General features: G+C 44.2%; 1 protein-coding gene across 3 annotated transcripts in view; it reads right to left on the bottom strand.

Moving 5' to 3' along the window:
- Positions 1 to 17,603, bottom strand: part of Slc18a1 (solute carrier family 18 member A1) — a 37,587-nt gene extending 19,984 nt beyond the window's left edge. For 2 of the 3 annotated variants that reach the window (XM_050126914.1, XM_050126916.1), the window contains exons 1-9: positions 17,480 to 17,603; positions 15,985 to 16,339; positions 14,752 to 14,810; positions 10,302 to 10,385; positions 9,399 to 9,491; positions 7,894 to 7,983; positions 7,628 to 7,671; positions 5,339 to 5,399; positions 5,164 to 5,259 (exon numbers count right to left, since the gene is read on the bottom strand). In XM_050126914.1, coding sequence (XP_049982871.1) covers positions 5,164 to 5,259; positions 5,339 to 5,399; positions 7,628 to 7,671; positions 7,894 to 7,983; positions 9,399 to 9,491; positions 10,302 to 10,385; positions 14,752 to 14,810; positions 15,985 to 16,339; positions 17,480 to 17,603 — 1,006 coding nt within the window. The remainder of the gene's footprint in view (positions 1 to 5,163; positions 5,260 to 5,338; positions 5,400 to 7,627; positions 7,672 to 7,893; positions 7,984 to 9,398; positions 9,492 to 10,301; positions 10,386 to 14,751; positions 14,811 to 15,984; positions 16,340 to 17,479) is intronic. The other variant, XM_050126915.1, reaches the window with a different exon arrangement.
- Positions 17,604 to 22,863: the final 5,260 nt, after the last annotated feature.

The raw sequence follows: 22,863 nt of genomic DNA, 5'->3' as shown, positions 1-22,863 counted from the left end.
TGAGACAATGGGGATGTTCTATCGGGAACTCACCAAGGCCAGCTGGCCTGGGTCTGAAAAAGCCTGGGATAAAACCGGTCTCGCTGAACATAGTGGACAATGAGGATTACTGAGAACTCAAGAACAATGGCAATGGGTTTTTGATCCTACTGCACGTATTGGCTTTGTGGGAGCCTAGGCAGTTTGGATGCTCACCTTACTAGAACTGGATGGAGGTAGGTGGTCCTTGGACTTCCCACAGGGCAGGGAACCCTGATTGCTCTTTGGGCTAACGAGGGAGGGGGACTTGGTTGGGGGAGGGGGAGGGAAATGGGAGGCGGCAGTGGGGAAGAGATAGAAATCTTTAATAAATAAATAAAATAAAATAAAATAAAGAAAGAAAAGCATAGAGGAATCTAAATAAATAGATCTTACCATGTTCTCACAAAAAAATAAAAATAAAAAAAAGAAGTTCATTCTCAACCTTAGATACATAGTCAGTTTGAAGTCACTACATGAGACCCTACTGGAGGTGGGAGCAGGTCCTTTGATCATCACAGGGATCTTCCTGAGAATAAACTAAGGTGGGTCCCATGGGCCCCTAGAACTCTCTGAGAGTGAGTTGAAGGATAGGACTACATCCTGAAATGTACATGCCGCTCTCGCCCAACAAAGTTCTTGTTAAAACCAGCACTGTGCTATTTGGACCATTCACCTCGAAAACTTCCTAAATATTTGAAGTCATCCCACCTTGGATATTTTGGTGTAAAAATAAAATCAATTAACAGGAATAGGATGGTTTGGATTCACCAAGAAAATACTACATAGGCTTTCAGCCCTCATCAAAAAAATCTTTCTATAGCAGGTGGAGGCTATTACAAAGAACCACAGCTGATCAAAATACAGAGAACACGTGACTTTTAAGCCCATCCCCAAACGGACAGAGTAAGAGAGCCCTATACCGTAAGCTTGGGGAACATTATGGAAGATTGTAAGAACCCAAGGACAAGGAGACTATTGCCAAATACTGTGTTCTGGGTGTGACGGGAAGCTGCTTCATGAAAACTCAACAGCGTGGCTGTCTGCACAGGGCCACACCAGTCAGTATTGCAATGTACGTTGGGGAAGGACTCACAATGCTCCACCCCTGGTTGAAGATCTACAGGCATGAGAAAAAAGGTGAATCAGTTTTTCGCAGGGGGAGCCCCTCTGAAAAAATTCTGAGTCCAAGCAGTCAGTCCTATACCCATGAGCATATGGACAACAGTACTGGATCCACAAAACCCACACATATGCATGTACACACATGTACACATGCATGAGCACATACACACACACTAGAAAATCATTAAAGACAAGGACATCATTCAAAAGGAAAGACAGGGGGCTGGAGAGACGGCTCAGAGGGTAAGAGCATTGCCTGCTCTACCAAAGGTCCTGAGTTCCATTCCCAGCAACCACATGGTGCCTCACAACCATCTGTAATGGGGTCTGGTGCCCTCTTCTGGTCTGCAAGCATACACACAGACAGAATATTGTATACATAATAAATAAATATTTAAAAAAAATAAAGGAAAGGGCTGGAGAGATGGCTCAGTGGCTAAGAGCATTGCCTGCTTTTCCAAAGGTCCTGAGTTCAATTCCCGGCAACCACATGGTGGCTCACAACCATCTGTAATGACATCTGGTGCCCTCTTCTGGCCTGCAGACATACAGACAGAATATTGGATTCATAATAAATAAATATTAAAAAAAATAAAGGAAAGATAGGGTAACATGGGAAGAATTGGAAAGGCTGGGCTGGTTATGATAAAAATAAATTACAGTTACAAAATTATTTTTAAAAATTAAAAATGTTTATAGAAAATGATAAAACCAAAAGTAAGAACACACTCCATATCTTTTCCATTGTTTTGACATGGAAGCAGTGCCCTGTAAGTGCTCATCTTAATTATTGTCGTGCCTGGGATGGCCAGGGTTAACTCAGTCCATGGCCAAGAGTTCCCCCTAACCAAGCCCACCAGAGGGACTCAGGCCGACTCTGGCCTGAGGATCTGTTTGGAACCAGCAGTGTGAGTCTCTGTGGGTCTCCCTGGTTCCTCCCTGTACCACTTTGGGCACCGAGGAAACAATATAAGCCAACAGAAAGCATCATGACCCTGATCCCAAAGCCCAGTGTAAACAGTTGGCAGGGCCTGGCAGCAGCCTGTTTGCTTTTCATATTGTCTTCTGTGCAGCAGAAGTGAGGCGTGCCTTCCCATGTTTGCCTGCTTTATCTGCACGGGCTGGCAATCTGTTTCAGACTGGACCTGTTCATCTGCGTTTAACTGCTCCTGAAAGTTTAGAGGCAATAACTACTGAATGGTTTAGCAGATACATAGAAAGGGGAAGCTCACTGCGTAGCTCCCGGTCTCCTTGACATCCTGGTAAATTGTGTGAAACTCCCTACCCTACATGAGGCTTTCCTCAGACATGCCCGTGCCCCATAGCACCTCACTCCAGGGGGTATTTCAGCAGTGCTTTGTGTTCTAGGCTAATCAACACCCCCTTGCCATTCACAGCCTGTCTTCAAGGGTGGATCACACATAGCCAAGGCAAGATGAATTATTAGCTTAGGAAAGCCTATAACCCGCACACTACACTAACCTCCCTCAAATAAGTCCAAAGACCAAGACCATGAAAGTTTTATTTTTACACATGAAAATGAAGACAGATATGGGAGGTGTCTCTGACTCATCTGGTTTTTGGGACCCTTTTCCTCCTACTGGAATGCTTCACCCAGCCTTGACATGAGGGTCTGTCTTATTGCATCTTGTTATACCATGCTCACAGGATATCCCTCAGAGGCCAGCTCTTTTCTGAAGGGAAATGGAGGAGTGGATCTGGGATAAAGACAAAATGGGGGTGTGGGTGGAATGGGAGGAGGAGGAGTAGGGGAAACTGCGGCTGGGATGTATTGAAAATGAAAAATAATTTTTAGAAAGAAATAATGACAACTTGAAATTTGTAGGCAAATGGAAGGATCTAGAGAACAGTGTATTGAGTGAGGTAACCCAGACCCTGAAAGACAAATATCATATATACTCACTCATAAGCGGCTTTTAAACATAAAGCAAAGAAAACCAGCCTACAATTCACAATCCCAGAGAACCTAGACAACAATGAGGACCCTAAAAGAGACATACATGGATCTAATCTACATGGGAAGTAGAAAAAGACAAGATCTCCTGAGTAAATTGGGAGCATGGGGACCATGGAAGAGGCTTGAAGGGGAGGGGAGAGGAAGGGCGGGGAGCAGAAAAAAAAATGTAGAGCTCAATAAAAAAAATCAATAAAAGAAAAAAAAAAGAAAAAGTGAATTTTAGAAAAGGAGTGGGGTGCAGTAGACCTGCTCTTGCTACCTTGCTTCAAGGCCCCGCCGTCCAGAGTGTGTAGAGTTTATAGCACAAGCACTGGGGAAGTAGCACAAGATGCTGCACACGGTAATCAAGAGACTTGTGAAGGCGGCCTCTAACTGGACAGCTGGGGGAGGGCTGCTCCAGGGTGTCGTACTCACTAGTACAGGGAGCCATGGCCAGAACCTCCTCAGTAGAGATGCTATCAGCACCGAGCACTGCCTAACTCAATTAATTGTCTTGGTCAGAGGCAGTTACAGCCCAAGAAATTCGATTTGAAGGTAAGTGTACAGCTGGGGCCCTGCTTAGACCTGGCCCCTTAAAATTAGATTCTGTATTTTTTATGGTACATTGAGCTATATCCGGTTATTATCAGCTTCCCCTCTGGCACCACTAACCTCTCCTGACTGTAGTGACTGAGCCGTTTGCACGTAGCCTCTCCTGCCCCCTTGTCCTGGGGTTTCCTGAGGCCCAGGCATTTTCTCTACGCTCACTCAAATCCTCACTCAAGGCCTCTGTGGAGCAGAACACCCTAGGCCGCTCATTCCTACAGTCGCTCTGTGAAGCAGATAGCACACCCAAGCTCTTTTCATTTTATTTTTTTTAAGTTTTTTTTAATATTTATTTATGTATACAATAGTCTATCTGTGTGTATGCGGAAGGCCAGAAGAGGGCACCAGACCTTATTACAGATGGTTGTGAGCCACCATGTGGTTGCTGGGAATCGAACTCAGGACCTTTGGAAGAGCAGGCAATGCTCTTAACCACTGAGCCATCTCTCCAGCCCCCAAGCTCTTTTCAGATGGTGCTCAAGTGCTGCTCATCGTGAGACCACATCACTTCAAAACAACATGGTCCAAAGTCATGGGAAAACATGCATAGGCACTGAGGATTAGGGTTTATATCTCAGGTCTCACTGAATAAAGTAGCAGGACTGGGGGGACTGAGGGGACTGGGGCTGTAGCTCGGTGGTAGAATGCTTGTCCGGTTTGCATGAGGGCCAGGGGATTTGTCCTCAGAAGTAGTCAAAAATAAAGAGCAGACAGCATGTGCCCAGTTGCCTGGAAACAGAGCTGATGGCTTCAGGCCCATCCTCCTCACTGGTTGGAACAACACAAAATTTTACTTTGTAATTTTATATAAACAAAAGATGCTTTAAAAGTGATGTTAGAAGGTGTGGTAGTTGATTTTATCAATTACTGGATGAGAATCACTAGGAGACGCGTCTCTGGAAGTCTGAGAGGGGTGTGAAGAACCACCCATAGGCTGTGCCTTAGACAACGACTTTTAAAGTGCAGGCAGCCCCTGCTCTCCGCGTCTCGGTCCCTGCAGAGCTGAGGCACTGCAGCAGTATTTAACTCTGCAGGCCTTCCCCTCCAAGATAGACTATACCCTCCCAACAGGAGCTCAGAGGTCCTTCCTCTGTGACGCTGCTTTGTCGGTATTTTGTCACAGCAGTGAGGAAAGTAATACAGAAAGGTTAAGTGGTTTTCACACGTTTGCATTGCCAGTCAATGCTCTGGGAACAAAACCAGGCCTTTGGCTGGAGACACCAAACAGTTTTACAGAGTACTAGGCCTGTGGCCTTTCCATGGCCCACCAAGGTGACTCTCCACACAGCCATTCGGACTCAGGGCATGGGTGTGGACATGGGGCTGAGTCCATGAAGGGCGTGTGCTGTCTCTATGAGAGACTGACGACGTGGATTTGATGGCTACTGAACACCTTCAGAAAGGCCCAGCACACCTGCATGGTGCCTCAGCCTTTGGTGGGGACCCAGGCCACTTACCTAGCTGCCACTCAGGGGAACACATGGTCTGCAGCATCCAGATGGGGAGTGTGGGCTCGAGCATTGCGACTCCCATGTTGGCCAGGCAGATGGAACCTGAGAGACAGTTCTGTGAGTCTGTGGGCTGCTTAAAGCCTGACTCTTCCCATACAGAGGGAAGCCATGGTCAACTTACCTGCTGCCACCAGGATGTAAGGGTCTTTGAGAAGTGTCAGAAGTGGAGTCCCCATGACACTCTGGGAAAACAAAGAATAGGCACCTTCTAGTTCTTCAGACTTTACAGGCCTTCTGTTGCCACAAGATCTAAGCTAGGACCTTAGACATCACTGGCTCCTTTAAGCATCACAGTTAAAGATAGGTAATGATACTGTAGAGACTAAGAAATTCAGGTCTAGAGAAAGGTAGTGACCAGTCTGGTATCACAGCAGAGGACAGAGTCCATCACGTGTACAAGTCCTGAGGCAATCAGAGCAGCATACCATGTATTGGATATAATTCCTACCTCCAGTGAATGGCAGCAAGGCCGGGATGGTCAGACATGTCCAGGGCCTTTCCACTATCTCTCTGGAAATGTTTGTCCCATGGGCAGCATTTGACAAAGGCAGAGCACTTAACCCAAAAGGGAGAGCAGAAGGGCTACAGAAGAAGCTCCCCATGCTGTCCAGGTTCTTCCTTCTGTCCATTCTGAGTACGCTGTGCAGTTGGCGAGCCTAAACACCCATGTTCACATGCTGGTCCTAATGACCAATCTTGATTGTCCCTCTCTCATTGTCTTACACCAGCTACACCTGGACACCCCACCTTCCTTGTGGTGCCTTTACCCAAATTACCACTCTTCTCATCCCCAGAGTTCTCCATCTTACCTGTTCTCAAGATCAAGTTCAAATTTCCCTTTTGCCACAGCGTTCCCTAACTCAATCATTGGAACCAAAGAGTTCTAAGCTCTGGTGTGCTGTCTACTCTGTCACATGTGAGATTTAATAGTCTGGATACAATGACCACATATAGTGTGCACACAAGAATGGATAAATTTAGAGGTGCAGAAACCAAAATTATGATATTCTTACCCCATATGCAAATCAAAGTAAAGAAATGGATATAAATAGCAAATATATACACAAAGAAGGAAGTAAGCATCACAGTTAAAGACAGGTAATGATACTGCCAGAGCTGGGGGTGTGCATAGCTTAGTGGTGGAGTGCTTGCCTGGGCTGTGCAAGGCCCTGTGTTCAATCCCTACTGCAGACTGTCAGAGGTGAGGAGACAGAGAGAGAAAGTCAAACGGAGTAAAAAACATGACTTCCAACATTATAAAATGCATGTTCATGGGGTTATTAGCTGGAGTACTATTTGAGATGGCAACATACTGAAAACCACCTAAATGCACACACAGGAAACAGAAGGAAGCATTCTCTTCCCTAATGTGAGACATATAGCTGCAAAACAGCAAGGGGGTGGTTTTTTTTGTATACATTATTAAGTGATGAAGGAAAGCAGAATATAAAGAAGCCTATAAAGTATGTTACCTTTTAAGGAAGAAAAGGTGGTAACCGTAAGAAAACATACATAAATCATTTGGGAGAAAAACACACAAACATAGAAAGGAATTAAAATGCTTGCTTTGGAGAGATAGAGGTGAAGGAAGGGAAGGGGAAAATAGCAATAGACTAATACCCTTTGAATATATCTTTCTAGCTAGCTTTGGCTCCTAGGTGGTAATGGTCTATACACCCCAAAGACACTACACTAGTATTATGAAGCCATTATGCCCTTACCAACTCACACAACAAAGTATTGTGCTCAAGGAAAACTGCTTTCTAGTGTTCCCACTGACACTCGGGCCCCGGTACCATCCTCCGCAGTATGTTCTTCTCATCAGACTTTGTATCACCCCCTTGCTCTTTGCATGTAGAACTTCTCCAGCACAGACACATCCTTGCCCTCCCAATAATGCCCAACCCTTCTCTGCTTCTGTGGTTACAATCCCTTCTTTGACTTCAGACAATTCACCGATACTAGGGGAGCTGGCCCAGGTGGACACATGGCCTTCCCCACTGGTACCACTGCTCCTATCTCCTCAGCACCTTCCTGATCAGTGCCCACACACGGGGCAACTTCTTGCTCAATGCTGTACCCATAGCCCTCATAACACAGCTCGATCTGGATTTCTCAAGCCATCTTTGTCTTAAAGTCAGAAAAACACAAACTCTGGTATTTCTTAACTATAAATGAATGATGTTCCTCTTGGTTGTCTGGAGGTTTCTGTCACCCTCTTCATTCCACAGAAAATATCTGATTTCTAAAGCCCGACTTCCATCCAATACCAAGCCAGAGTTCTTTGTTATCTCCTAAGTGTAGGCCTGCCTAGAATCCAAATCTGAAGTTCACTGTTCCTGACTCCCTCTTTCTCCTGTGCTTAGCCACGCTATTTATCCCAGAGCAATGAAGTTTCATGTCCACTTACCTCAGACGACACCTTGGAAGGCCATAGGATGCAGAGTTGGAGAGCTGAGGAAAAAGACAGAGGAAGAACTCTGCTTACTCATCAATTATACGGGGCTCTGCTAATGGCCGCATAGCTACCACCTTGACTCCCTCAGCTCCTTCCTCTTCTCCTAGAATGGGACAGTCCTTGACCCATCTAAACATGTCCAGATAGACACCATGGCACGATGCATTTCCAACCCGAGCTGAGCTATTATCTGTCTGGAGGCACCGGCATTGACTGACCTCCATCCAGAAGTGCCAGAAAGGCCAAGATGAGGAACGGCGAGGACTTGCCCACAAATTCATACATCACACTTCCAAAAGGGGCTCCCACTGAAAGAGAAGACAGCACAGACACCTGCAGTGTGACTCCTCCACATCGCCCTCTCAGCCTTTCCTGAAGGTCTTGAGGGTCTGAGCTCCACCGAGGCTGGAGGTTCAGAGGTGAAGGTCCACTCTCCGTCCTCAAGACATTCCTTTCTAGTGAATGAAATTTAACAGAGCGGGGATTGGGGAAGCAATAGGACAAGTGGTCACAAACACTTTGCCGAGTCCACCGCATCTGGGGTGATGTGCAGGGTCAACAATGAGGAGTCTGAATGGGGCACAAGTGGCGGTGAGTGCTGACGCTAATGAAACACGCGTGTTCTGAGGGAAGATGTGACCATGAAGATGGCTGGAGCAATGCCAATCAAGGGCTCCAGATATCCAGGTGAGCTATCTATTGATGTAACCAACAATAGCCTTGTGGGTTATTGACAAACAAATTACGTTTTAGCAGAGAAAAACAGCACCAAGAGATTCTTCTGGTAGTGTGTACCTTGAAGGCAGGAGGGGTTGCGAAAGAGAACCTGTAGGAGGTTCGTACCAAGAGAGGCTAAGCTTGAAGGGATCTAGCATGTTCGTTCTTCTGAAAGTGTGATAAAGGAGTCTAGTATGACCCACATCCAAGACTGGGTATCCATATGACTACTAACAAAGAACAGGGACTTCTTCCCTCTCTTCTCTACCATGGTGGCTGGTAGCACGTAGGCCGGGGAATACGAGAGCTGGGTCTTTCCCTTGGCAAGCTTGCAAACTCCCTGAGGGCAGAACATTGTCTGAAGTCTTTAACCTCTACGACATCTGTGTCAGCATAGTGTTTGGCATGGATAAAATGCTCAGCGAAAGGAAGCAGCTTGTTGAATTGGTCAGTATGAAGTCTAAACCTCAAGGAAAACATAAATACATTGTGTGGAGCTGAGACTTCTGAGTACAGAACATCTGAGTCCTTATCCCTGACCCTGGCAGTACTTTGGATAGCTCCTTAATCTTTCTAATTCTCATCGCTAGCCTGGGGACAGCTGCTCATCCTTCACTAATTGGCGGTAAGGATTAAAGGACATTACTTCTATGAAATCAGCAGAGACTCTGGCAAAAGCCCAGAGCACCTGTGGGAAGCAGCAGCTGTGCCCAGAAGGAGAGGAGAAGGAAGCAGGAGCCGTGGTGTAGAGACATTCGCTCGCTTGGACTGGATGGCCTTCAGGACTTCCCTGGGCCCTCCTGCATTTCACAGTTTCTTAAAGAGAGAGAAATGTCACCTCCCCCACGTGATCTATCTGAAGGAGTCAACACAATTAGGCCAAGGACCAAGGAAAATACTTAATTGTCTTCCACTTCAGGGAAGTACCTGTCTCCTGGAGCCATTTTGTGGAGTTTGCAACACCCCCATCTCCTGAATTCAGACCTCCATTTTAGGCTCTACTTACCCAGAAGCCCCAAAGCCAGGCCCCCCAAAGCAATTCCCATGGCTCTCCCTCGTTCATAGTTGTCGGTGTAGACACTGGCCAGCATCCCAAGCCCTGCATAGAAAATGACGGCTGATGTTGGCGTATGGGAGGTTGCTGATTGCTTCTTACAATCCTTGGTCCCCACCCTACAATATCTTGAGTAACTGTTTTTGCTGGATATTTCATGTGAGGGGTTTTATAAAACTTAGCTCACAGAATACTAGAAATACTTCCTCCCACAGTTGCCACTCCCTCCTCCCCTACACACAACTTATTATTTTGGTGCTAATATTGTTAAAAATGAAAAGCCTTAGAGAAAGGGCAACATAATAATACTACCATCTAATCATTTCCCGTTTCATAAGGGTTTGTCATTTCCTAATATCTCCTTGCTTGAGGAGGTTACAGACCAGGCCAGGAAAGGAAGATCTATGACCGGAATATTGTATTCAGTACGGTGATCAAGGAGGAACATGAAAACACTAGGCCCCTGGGAGAGAGAACCTACTGGCAGCATCTAGCAACTGTGCCACCAGGCCATTCAGTTGTGTGAGGGGCAGAACACAGCAGCCTCACGGGATACAGTGATACCTTTGCTTAGCCATACTTTAAAAACTATGATGACATCACTGAAATAACAAGACCTATTAAATAAAAGCAACACAAAGGAAAGGACATGAAGTGAAATAGATAAAAGCCTGACCTATGGAACCTACCGACCCCTCCAACAAGTTCACAATCACTCTATTCCTGAATGACAATTGCTACCTCCCTGGATGGCATTTTCCGTAGTTTCCTCATATAAATTTTATGTAGTACCTAAAGTAGTTAGGTAGTGGTAAGAGGTGTGTGTGTGTGTGTGTGTGTGTTTTGCAGTATTACCTGCAACAGACGAAAATGAAGATCCGATGCCTTGAAGGGTCCGGGCCACAAACAGCAGGGCATAGGTGCCAGAGAAAGCAAACACTGGGAAAGATAAGAGTCAGAATGATCCAGATGGGCGTGAGGAGAAACATTTTCCTCAGTGGTGTGGCCACTAGTAGGGTGCTTGTAAATAGCCCCTCACCCATGCTTCCTTAAGTAACCCTAATTAAACGTGTTGGGTCACGAGAAAAGACGTGAAAGTAGAAAGGGGCTCACTGGGACTAGGGAGATTATCGGTGAGAGCGAGGGGGATGAAAGAGGGCAATTGGGAAGGAGGATGATCAAAGGTACCTACCAAAATGCAAGAAATGATCATAACCAAACCCATTAGTAGATATTAGGTTAATTAAGTTGTCACAGTCGGATTCAGCAATCAACTTGACATAGGCCAGAGTCATCTGGGAAGAAGTAACCTCAGTCGAAGCATTACCTAGATCAGATTGGCCTGTGGCCATCGCTGTGAGGCATTTTCTTGTTAATAGACATAGAAGGGCCAAGACCAACATGGGCAGTGCGATTCCTAGGCAAGTGATCCTGGATTGTACAAAAAAGATAGCTAAGCATGCCATTAGGAGCAAGCTAGTGAGCATCTTTCTTTCATAATCTCTGCATCAGTTTCTGCCTCTGGGTTTCAGCCTTGGCTTTCTCCAACCAGGAATTACATGCTGTAAGCCAAATAAACCCTTTTTTCCAGCAAGTATCTTCTGGTAAGAATATTTTGTCACAACAACAAAACCCAAAATAGGACATTAATGAAACAACATTTTGAAAAAAGAATAATTTTTAGGCCAAAGAGATGACTCAGTGAGTAAAGGTACTTGCTGCCAAGACTGCAAGGTGAGTTTGAACCTGGAGCCCACGTGGCAGGAGAGAAGCAACTCTTGTAAGTTGTCCTTTGACCTTGATGTACTCGATGGCATACATATGCATGTGAAATAAATAAATAACACAATACATAAACATCAAAAAATTCTTTAAAAAAAAGGAAGAATTAGAAGCTGACTCGAGTTCTATAGAGAGATGAGTCACTGTTACATAGATTTTTAAGCATGCACAATGAGCTGAGATCCATTGTCTCATAGAATTAACATATTTAAATACAAAAGGAAGAAGAAAGCATGATGATGTTTGCCTTCTGTTCGTGAAGTTAATTGCTTAACTGACGTCACTCCAGCTTTCAATTAGAACGGATTTAGAATTGGTAATGAAGCTAAGAGTCACAGGGCGTAAATCACGTCAGTACCGTCAGTACCGGTGGAAAGAAGGCCAGGTCTCTGTATTTCTGGCTCAGAGTCTGATATTCTACCCACTGAAAATGAGAGCTGGTACCTATCCCTACTCCTGGATCCAGTATTACATCACATTGACCTCTTGCCATTCCTGGGTCATCCTGGGCCATCTGTTGTGTGCACCTCAAGGGCCATAGACATTGGGTAGAAGACATCTTACCAGAAGTGGATCTGACCTTTCCACTTGGTGGAAGATGCTTCCACCCATCAAACTGGGGTTTACTACATGATATCAAGTGTGCTGCTCTGCTGGCCTGGGAGCCGACGTGAAAGAGAAAGAACACACCAGTTTATGCCCTTGAAGATGGACCATCTAGTAGAGACTCTAACACAAATGAAACTGCGAGGCAAGCTGGAGAGGGCCGTCTCAAACTAAATTACAGGTTGTAGAGAATGTGTTGGTAGGCCCAGACATCGCTCATCCTTGACTCCCAAACAATTTCTCCAAAGAAAAAAAGAATCCTTCCCAAGGTGTCTGACCCAGACAAACTTTAATCTTCCTGACCACTTATTATAGGTGTCTTGGGTTGTGTTTTACGAACTTCAGTTACAGCCCAGCATGACCACATCCAACTAATCGTCTCCCAAAAGCACATATTCTCAGTCCTCCATGTTTGGCCTCCAATGCCCATCCTCAGACTTTCTAGTGTCCAGCATGCTTAAACCCCACTATTGTTGTATCTTTAAAGAATGGAGTGGCCAATTTGTCTTCTGTTTCTTTTTTAGTTTCAGAACTGAAAGTCACATTGTGGAAAACCTCAGTCCTGGGAAAATCAGGACAGCTGGTCATACTGTTGAAAGAAAGCAATCATTTTCATTTTCATTTTCTTTTTTATTTGTTCGTTTGACTGGTTTGTATTTTTAAGTTTCTCTTTGTAACAGCTCCAGGTGTCCTGAAACTTAATTTGTAGACCAGATTGGCCTCGAACTCACAGAGATTCACCTACCTTTGCCTCCAAAGTGCTGGGATTAAGGTGTATGCCACCACCACCTGGCTTCTTTCCATTTTTCTAAATTAATATGGGTCAATATTTGTCTCCCAGTTATGTTAAATAAAAATTCCAGATAGGGGGGGGCTGGAGAGATGGCTCAGAGGTTAAGAGCATTGCCTGCTCTACCAAAGGTCCTGAGTTCAATTCCCAGCAACCACATGGGGGCTCACAACCATCTGTAATGGGGTCTGGTGCCCTCTTCTGGCCTGCAGGCATAGACACAGACAGAATATTGCATACATAATAAATAAATAAATATTTTAAAAAAAATTTCCAGATAGGGACTTTGAGAGTAATGATAAGCACCAGCAACTTCTTAGGAACTTTGCTTTTTTTTGAGACAGGATCTCACGTACCCTGGGCTGGCCTTGAACTCACTATAGCCAAGTATGACTCTGACCTTCTAAGCCCCCTACTTCTAACTCCCAAGTGCTAGGATTACAGGCCTGTGCCAACATGCCCCGTTCTTACTTATTTTATTCAGATCCCAAGTGAGTCTTACACAGGCTACGCTAACAACTAAATATATTTTCTTTTGTATAGAATTAGGCTAACTCAGTAGATCAACACTAGTGACCTCACATAAACCATAATTGTTATTCAACACATTCAGTTAGGTAAATAGAAAAGGGTTTTAATTACTACTTCTTGGCAGAGAGGCAGGCAACACTTTTATACTAAAGAGCTTGGGCCACAGATACACTTCGTGGTCTTATTTTGCAGGGTATGGTCATGATCCCAAAGGCAACCACCACACCCTCCTCTAGGCAGCGAGAACATATTTTATCCTTTATGTGTATTGCAGAAAAAAAAATTAATGAATTTCCAAGTCACACTGTATGAGCATATTCCTTAATTTGTTCTCTTACACAGGCTGAGTTTATGGAAATTAATGAACACTGCTACTGAACTTCCTAGGTTTCTTTTCTTATTGGTAAATTCTCTTTCACCACTTCATGCGTGTACACTCTGGTCCTCCATCTCACCACCTTCTCCCGTTTCCCTCTGGACCCAACCAGCCCCTCTACCCCCACAAATCTCTTGCCTTCATTAACTGGTTTGGGTTTTGTGTGGTGTCCCACAGAGTCTGATGAGGGCCTTCTTTGTGACCCTGAGTTTAGAACTAAGTCGCAGAGCCTGGTGACTGCTTTTTTTTTTTTTTTTAACTCTAATCACCCAAGTGTTTTTCCAGCTCTCAGCAAGAACACCTCGTTTCAAGTTCTTGTATTTCAGCCTTCCTTTCACCCCTAAATTTAACTTTGGATTGGGTCAGTTCTTACTGTAGGGAAAAGAAAAGCTAAGGAGGAATAGAGAAGAGGATGCAAGATAGAAAACTAAGGGAAAAAATCAAGGGGGAGGGAGAAACTGTGTAATTCGGAGCAGGCCTTAGCAAAGGCAGTAGGAAACAGAGGCAGGTCTACAAGCACCTTCCTGGCATTAACCCCTAGAAGTGGACACCCCCACAATGTGTGCTTCCTCCTCATGTCTCAGAGTCAACATCAGGCTTATTCACCTCACTGTTTTGATTCGGCCTCCATTCCATTAGAAACATGAAGCTGATACTGAATGGGCTTTGCCATTTACTCTCCTGTTTCTTTAGCAAATTTACTTCCCTAAAGTATCCCTCAGTTAGGAAACAGTAGGATTTGGGACTTTTCTAGTTACTAGGATGCAATATTCTTTTGCTGTTGTTATTAGTCACCTTTCACCATAGCATGCCAAAAGAAAACCTTTACTATACCATACTGAAGTAATCCTATTTCTGTAAAAGATGGGAGGCTTGTAGGAAGCTTGCTCAAGAGATTAGTTACACACATACACACACGCAAGTAAATATACATACACAATTCATATATGCCATGTTGTGTACATTCAAACAGCTCTCATGATTTTCACTGAAGTAAATTAAGAATCTGTTCTCCTGTAGAAGAGGAGAATGATTCCAATTAGGGGAAGTGGTTACTTACGCTATCCCAGCCCCTGTTCAAATGACTACAGAACATTTCAGTCAGTGTCCCAGTTGCTTGTTCAAATGTCTTGCTTTCCTCTGGGTTACATAATCCTGCTCCCTTACACATTTATACGACGAAGTCAAAGATGCTTAGTGAAGAGAAGCCAATGACTTACTTAGTGTGGAGAGAAACATGATCATAAAGCCAGCAAACATGGGGATGTGATAGCCAATCCTAAAACAGAAGTGAACAAAAAAAGATAGCATTGCAGCAGGCATTCATATTCTCGGATGGTATTTTTTTAATCTCAGTACGAACAGAGATGGGGTCAATATAAGGGCAATTTTCATATGTGAGTGCACACACATAAATAAACCAACATGCAGATCTACCCATAGACAAGGCCCAAATGATCCTTCCTGAGAAGGTGTCCCTCAAAACCTCAGGATCATCCTAGCTGAGAATTCCAGGAGCCAGAGCACAGATTGCGTTCAGATTGTCCTATGCTCTCCTGCATACCACTCGAGCCTTGCTCACCGACTTCCAGCTGCTCACTGCCTCTGTTCTCAGTGCTCAGATTCATTCACATCACTAAGAAAATGTGATGTCTAGAGCATTTCACCAACAACTTGCTCTCCTTTGGGATAACAAGCTGCCAAACTGCTGGCTCCCCTGGGGCCAGAGCATCCCTTCTTTCCTTTCCTAACCACCTGCATCAGGTTCTTAACCTGTGAGTCATGACCTTTTGGGAGTTACATATTAGATATTCACATTACAATTTATAACATCAAAATTACAATTATGAAGTAGCAATGAAATAATTTTATGGTGGGGGTCATCACAACAAGAGGAACTGTATTAAAGGGTTACAGCATTAGGAGGGCTAAGAACCACCGACCTATATGAGACCTGGGCCTCTGTGCTAAGCTAAATATGTACTTGGTGGATGGAACACCGTGGCATTTGAATAAGAATGGCACCCATAGGCTCAAACATTTGAACACTTAGTCACCAGAGAGTGGTACATTGAAAGGATTAGAAGGATTCAAAGGTGTGGCCTTGTTGGAGCAAGCACGTCACTGGGGGTAGACTTTGAACTTTGAGGTTTCAAAAGTCTGTAACAACTCCAGAGTCTCTTTGCCACCTCTCTCTCTCTCTCTCTCTCTCTCTCTCTCTCTCTCTCTCTCTCTCTCTCTCTCTCTGCTTATGAATCAGGATGTTGCTCTCAGCTATGCCTCCTGTACCTATTTGCATGCTGCTGTGCTTCCTGCCATGATGATAATAGACTAAACTTCTGAGATTGTAAGCAAGCCCCAAATTTAAATAGTTTTTCCTGCAATAATTGTCATGGTGTGTCTTCACAGCAATAGGGCAATGACTAAGACAGACACTGTGGCTACTGAGTTACCTGTTGGTAAGAGGTCCCACAAATGGGTTGACCAGAAGTTGCATCAAAGCCTTTGAAGCAAATAGAACCCCAACCCGGACGTTTTCTTCTTCCAAGAATTCTATCCCTTGCAAGCAGTTGTTTTTGGGTAGTGAGCCAGCTTCAGTGACCGGAGGAGGGATGGTGCCATTTGTCCATGCTACACGGAAGGGTATGCGCTCTTCTACAGTCACGGTGGTGTTGTCAAAGAGGGAGAATATGGTGGAGAAGGTAGGAGAGGTGAGAGCTTGCTGGGAGCTTACAGGAGGACTCCTATGCAAAGAAGAGTTGACGTCTCTGAACTCTGTTGCATACAAGAAGGTGGGCACAATGGGCACTGGAAATCAATGAGGATATGTGAGGAAACTCGAGGTCAGAGGTCCTTTTACCACTACTAACTTCAAAAGCATTACTACAATGTCCAGTTTGGTGCAGAAAGAAGACTCCTAAGTGACACCATGTAAAGCCTACTAAAGACCATGCCTGCTCAAGCCAACCTACTAAAGGAGCAAATTCTAGCCATCAGACAGTTAGACTTGACAGATTTGTGACATCCTTACGGCTTAATTCACCTGCTTGTAAAGAATCATGTATAACCTAAGAATCAATACTTGATGGTGATCTATAATGATTCTTCACAGATGGATTCAAAATGGGAAACATATTCACCCAATACACATATCCCAGCTGAAGTAGAACCCAGGCGGCTCTGCCTCTTTATATCAGTTTCCAGGTGACCAGAGGGCTGGAGAGGCTAAGGACCTCAGTGTGGTGTGAGAAGTTCTAACTCTGAGGCAGTTCACAGGAATCAAATTCCAGCCCCAGGACTGCTAGTGGGCAGCTTGGACATGTCACTCAACATCTTTGAGTCTTGTTTTCTTTCTGTAAAAGAGACAGAACCTACCAGGACCCACTGATGGTTTAGTAATTTCTATGGTGGAGTGGAGAGGGGGGATACATATTTCCCTTTGATACTAAGATTTCTTATTTGCTATTTCAGTGTTTGTGAGAATTTTATGAATTATAGAAGCAGAAGAAATGAGTATTGACTGTATTGGATTATCTGTCAGCCAGAAAGTACAGGACCGTGAGGCAATGAACTGCCAACAGGGCCAGACTTGGTAAGGACTTGGTTACCCTATATTTGCAAAGACAGGCAGGAAAATCCCCACAGGTAAACAATGCCCACTGCCCCACATGTCTCTAGAATCATCAGCAACCATAGGAAGACATAATGGTGAAGAAGTAGGTCTTCTTTTCCTGCCAGGCACCTTTGAACCTGTTTTTGTTTGAACCTCTAAAGTTCAACAGCCTTCAGACCCTGCTGCCTACAGTTCCCTCCAACCCTCAACAACTTCCACATCTTTTCCATATGACAAACTTAACAAGTCTCTCACTGATGAAATCAAGCAGGGTACATGCTGCCTGCTGTGACCCAAAGCAAACACATCCTCGACACAAAAAGCCCCAGACGTACCCACTACAGTGAGCAGCATGTTGTCCAGGAGCAGAGCCACAAACACTACCACCAGCACCAGCTTCCGGGATTCTCTCCCTTCCTTCAGCAACCGCCGAGGAGCACCCAGAACAACCTGGAACATGGCAGGGCTGCAGGAGGCTGGGCTGGGTCAGGAGTGGGAGCGTAGGGGCCTTCTCCTCCAGGTGCTTAGGAAGGTGGGTCTTCTGGCACCTTTGTAGAAGAGGACGTTGGCCTGGTCCAGAAGAGCTCACTGTACAAATCAACAGTGGAAATGCTTGCAAGCAGCGAAAGAGTTTGAATTTTCCACGCCGATCTGCTCATTCTTTATATAATCTCAATAATTCCATATTTCCCATAACACCTTGCAGAAAACTTTGCTTACCAGAGATTTGTGTCTGAAATTACAGCCACTGCATTAAGCAGCTTCCACCGGTGCCCAGCCTCCTTGTTTCTCAAATGAGAGGCATCAGCTTTTTCCCTGAATGGTGTGGGCATCACCTGAGACATTATAGACTTGTCTCTTCTAATTTTTAAATGGTTTTAATTATGGAATACTGTCTTTAAAGGTAGCTTTATGAGTGAGGCATGGTGGTGCACACCTGTAATCCCAAGACCCAGGAGGCGAAGCCAAGAGGACCATAAGATTGGGGCCAGCCTGGACTACATAGAGATTCAGGTCGCAGCTACACAGCAAGACCTTGCCTCAAAAATAACATAAATACAAATAAAAGCAACTTTATTACTATGCCAAAAATGTTTGTTTATCACCATTCAAAAATTGTAGCATAGCAGACTACATGGAGCCTGCAAACATATATAATCAATTGACAACATTAACCAGAAACAGAATAGTTTAAAAAAAAGAACCAAAGACTCAGGAGCTGAAGAGATTTGTCCTGGGTCACAAAACTGGTGTCAAACAAAGATAAACCCCCAAGCTTCTTAACTTGTTTATTTGCGGTCTAGCTTTTCCTGTGGATATAGGTTCGAAGTACGTGTACTTTGTGTATTTAAGCTACAGGACCCTGCTTAGAAAAGCTTGCTGCTGTGTAAATAAGATACTAACTTTGACAACGAGTTTCCTAAGCAGGCTTCTCTATCAGTAGTTTCCTATTTAGGAACCTGTAACATATGTTATCATCAAGTCCCAGGCCCCTGCCTAACCTCAGGAAATTGAAATTTCTAGGAGGATTTCATTTGTTTTTTATGAGACTTCTGTTAGAGTGCCAACAATATCAATAATGTAACATTTAACAATGGACCACTGTCGTAAACTGTATGATATGTATATGACGTTACATTCACAGCTTGACATTGGTACGTTAAAAAAAAAATGTGCTTCTTTTTAACTGACTAGAAAGATGCACATTTAAGGGTTGGTTACTTTAATCAGTGATTTTACTCGCTTCCTTGTTTATCATTTTAAAATATTCTATAATGAACCAGTTTCATGAAACAAGCAGTAAATAATTTTGAATGGTTATCTCTGGGATTAAATGTTAGCCTCAAAAGGTAGAAGTACCGCAGGCACTGAGCTGGTGCCTTCTAAGCCCCGGGCTAGAAGAATATCTTCCCCAATGCGGTTCAAGGAGCACACACCTAAGTGAAACAAATTCCGAGTTAACTTTGAACCAGGGATCACATACTGTGACCTGGGAGCCTCCACTTCTTTGTATAATAAGCAATTTCAAGCTACAAACTTACTAAAGACACATACGAGAGAAAATCAGGAAAAGCTAAAAGAAAGCAGCAAAAATGAAACGATGTTAAGCGGAGTAAAATAAGTAGGGAGAGATTAAACAATTCAATAAAACAACAGCAAGAAAATAAGAAATCTGTCAGTCCATCAGTACTAAACTTCACAGTCAAAATCCCCTAATAAGAAACAGAACTTGTAAGGAAGAATTAAACTCCAAAGGGGGAAAACAATCTTACCTTACAGTTCATCTTGATGTGAAGCGCTCAGAGAGAAACTGGCAGCTTTGGCAAGACAGCAGAGACTCTGCTCTCTGGAAGTAGATGTGCTGATGGATTTACTGCTGCCTGTTATCTGAGGAAACCGTGTGTGTGTGTGTGTGTGTGTGTGTGTGTGTGTGTGTGTGTGTGTGTGTGTGTGTGTACACACACGCTTTGTCCACAAAGACTTAATTGGAACCTCCAACAGGTTTTATTTAGACCCTCAGCTCCCTGTATCAAAAGCAGGCAGGGCCACAAAGGATGGAGGGGGTGGATTTCTTCCAAAGCGAAGAGAATCGGGGCTGTGTTGGTTTTCCTCTGTGCTTATCTATCATATGCCGTTTGCTCGTTTAACTCTTGCCTGGATCTGAATACAAACCAGAATGCCAGATAGAACCAGGCTGCATCTCCTGTCCTTTGCTACTTCAAGATGCCTCCTGTGTTCCTATTCTTTCCTTAAAAGTAATAAATCTTGAAACATTTATGTGAAGGAAAATGATGTGCTTACTGCTCTTCTGCCATAAACTCTAACATCTGGGGCTGGGGAGATGAGTCAATAAATGATCTGCCACACATGCGTAAAGACCTGAGCTTGATTCCCAGCCTACATTTGCTGTAACGCAGCTCTGGAGGTCACAAGTCCACACAGCTGTGCCTAGGTTCAAATGAAGGTATCAGCGGGTCTTTGTTCCTTCTGTTGACTCTGGGGATAATTCAATTCTTCCAGCTCTGAAAGGCCACCTGTGGATCTTGGCTCCTAGCTTCCACCTTCAAAACCAGCAGCAGGTGTCTAATTCTCTCCCTCCTTCACATATAAGAATTCTTGTGGTAACACTGAGCATGCCCAAATATTTTAAGATTAACTTCCTGTCCCCAGGACCTTAACATAGTCATACCTGCAACACCTGTACTTTTTATTTATTTATTTTTTAATTTTCGAGCCAGGGTTTCTCTGTAGTTTTTGGTGCCTCTCCTGGAACAAGCTCACAGAGATCTGCCTGCCTCTGCCTCTCGAGTGCTGGGATTAAAGGTGTGGCACCACCATGACCCAGCAACACCTGTACCTTTGAACATACAGAGAAACAGTCATAGGTTCATGACCAGATGTGAGCATCTCTGAGTACCATTGCCTGTAATCACAGGGGGAAAAGCAAGTGGGTCTGTAAAAGAAGTGGCAGGCAGCTTCCCACCACCCGTCTCCCTGGCTAGCTTATACCCCAAAATAACAACACACAAATTATATTCATTTAAACACTGCCTGGCCCATTATCTCCAGCCTCTTACTGGCTGGCTAACTTTCACATCTTGATTAACCCATATCTAGTAATCTGTGTATCACCACAGGGTTGTGGCTTACCAGGAAGATTCTAACCTACGTCCATCTTGGGCTGGAGCTTCATGGCATCTGCCTGACTCTGCTTTCTTTCTCCCAGAATTCTGTTCAGTCTACTCTGCCTGTCTAAGCTGCTGTCCTATCAAAAGACCAAGGCAGATTCTTTATTAACCAATGAAAGTAACATATAGACAGAAGACCCTCCTATATCATGGGTCTCCCAACATTCCACTATACCTGTATCTCTAAGGGAAAAAGGGGATTATGATCAAAAGCTGGAGGAGATTTATCACTAAATGTATTTTCTAGCTGTGGGCAAAAGACCTTTTTAGAATCCAGTTGGCACTTCTGGCACCATGTTCCCTGCCAAGTGCAGTTTAGGTTCTCTGGGGGTTTAGGCATTTCTCATGTGGCTGAGGGAAGATAGAACAATCCCAAGTGAAGAAAATCTATTCGAAGATACCACCAAAATAAGAGTCTCACCCATAAGAGTTATGAAAATGATGGTTTGGGGAAATGAGGCTTTCAGAGGGCAGGTGTGGATGAAGGATGATCGTGCTTCACATTCACAGAAATAATAGTAACGATGGCAACTGCTGTTAAATGCCTAGTCTATTTTCAGCATATTGATCATATGTACCCATATGTTATTTTTAATATATATTATATTTAAAACATGTAGATACATTGTTCAAACAAGACAGAAACTACATATTCCAGCTAGTCTCGAACTAGCAATCCTCCTACCTCGTCCTCCCAAGTACATGAATGCACATCTTAATTCTACATATCTTCCACAGAATAGCGGGAAAACTAAAGATTAACTAGTAAAAAGCAATAATTCCATCTAGACACGGATATGCCAGGGGCCTCAAAGTCCTCGCAAAGCCCTCTGTTTTTGGTCAGAGCAAAGTGGAAGTGTGAGGCTCTCCAACCACGGTTCTGTTCTTTCCAGCTGGCAAGTGGGCCCTTCAGACTGACAGTTCTTTCTCTATATGCACATAGCACAATGACTGGAGCTGAGGTTTACATGTGGATCCCGTGACTCAAATCTGAGGGGTATTTTTGATTCTCATTTCCTGTTTCTGTTTCCTTTAGCTGTTCAAATATTGAACAATCACTTCATAATTCCTCATGTTTAGCAGATGTCAGGGTTACAGGCTCAGACTGCAGAGGCTTGCTTCCCAAATAAAGGACATTGGTTCAGAAGCAATGTGCAGGCTTCTGAAAAAGAACAGGACTACCTAGCGAGGGACTGCAACTTTCTATGGCTATGGTCTTCATGACACGGAAGATCCTATAGAACAGAGATGTGTCCAAAGGGTAAGGAGTCACCGTGTGTGAACAAAAACAAGTGCTGGGTTTAGATCCAGGGGAACAATGCAATTTAAATGCTAAAAATCAAGCCACACATGATAACATACATCCATAATCTCAAATCTTGGGAAGCTAAGGCAGTTCCAGGAGACCCAACAATCTCTTCTGGATTCAGAGGAGATGCGTATGGTACATATACATCAATGCAGGCAAAGCACTCATACACGTAAATGAAAATAAGTAAATCTAAAACAAAACAAAGTCAAGGCCAGGAATATAGCTCAGCATAGAGTTACTGGTCTAACACACACACACACACACACACGCCATCCCAACAAAAATCTATCAGTTTACACAGAGGCCCTTAAAATTTCCCATTTTACTTCTGCTTCAAAAGTATAATAGAAGCTCAGCAGATGAAACTGACAAAAGTTGGGCCCAGTAGTAGCACACACCTGTAATCTCAATGCTTGGAAACCTAGGACAGGAGGATTGTGAGTTTGAGGACAGCTTGAACTACATAACCAGATATTATGTCAAAAAGTCAAAGGGGGACCCTGAGGTCATAAGAACAAGAGAGCTGTTCCTACCCCTCATCAGCTGCAACCCTCAGGAGAGCAGCCCCTACCCATCACCTAGGCGACACAGTACAGCTGGCCCTGAAAGTACATGGGAGAACCTACACTGAGGGTGGGAGAGCTGAGAAATGGCATTGCTGCAGGGAGGGAACTAGTTAGGGCAATGCTGGAGAGCGCGCCCTGGTGAAGACGGGGTG

This window comes from Alexandromys fortis, unplaced genomic scaffold, assembly GCF_014885135.2.
Source record: "Alexandromys fortis isolate MF-2015 unplaced genomic scaffold, M_Fortis_MF-2015_v1.1 scaffold_261, whole genome shotgun sequence".
Classification (NCBI taxonomy): domain Eukaryota; kingdom Metazoa; phylum Chordata; class Mammalia; order Rodentia; family Cricetidae; genus Alexandromys; species Alexandromys fortis.
This window is presented reverse-complemented; position numbering and strand designations above follow the sequence as displayed.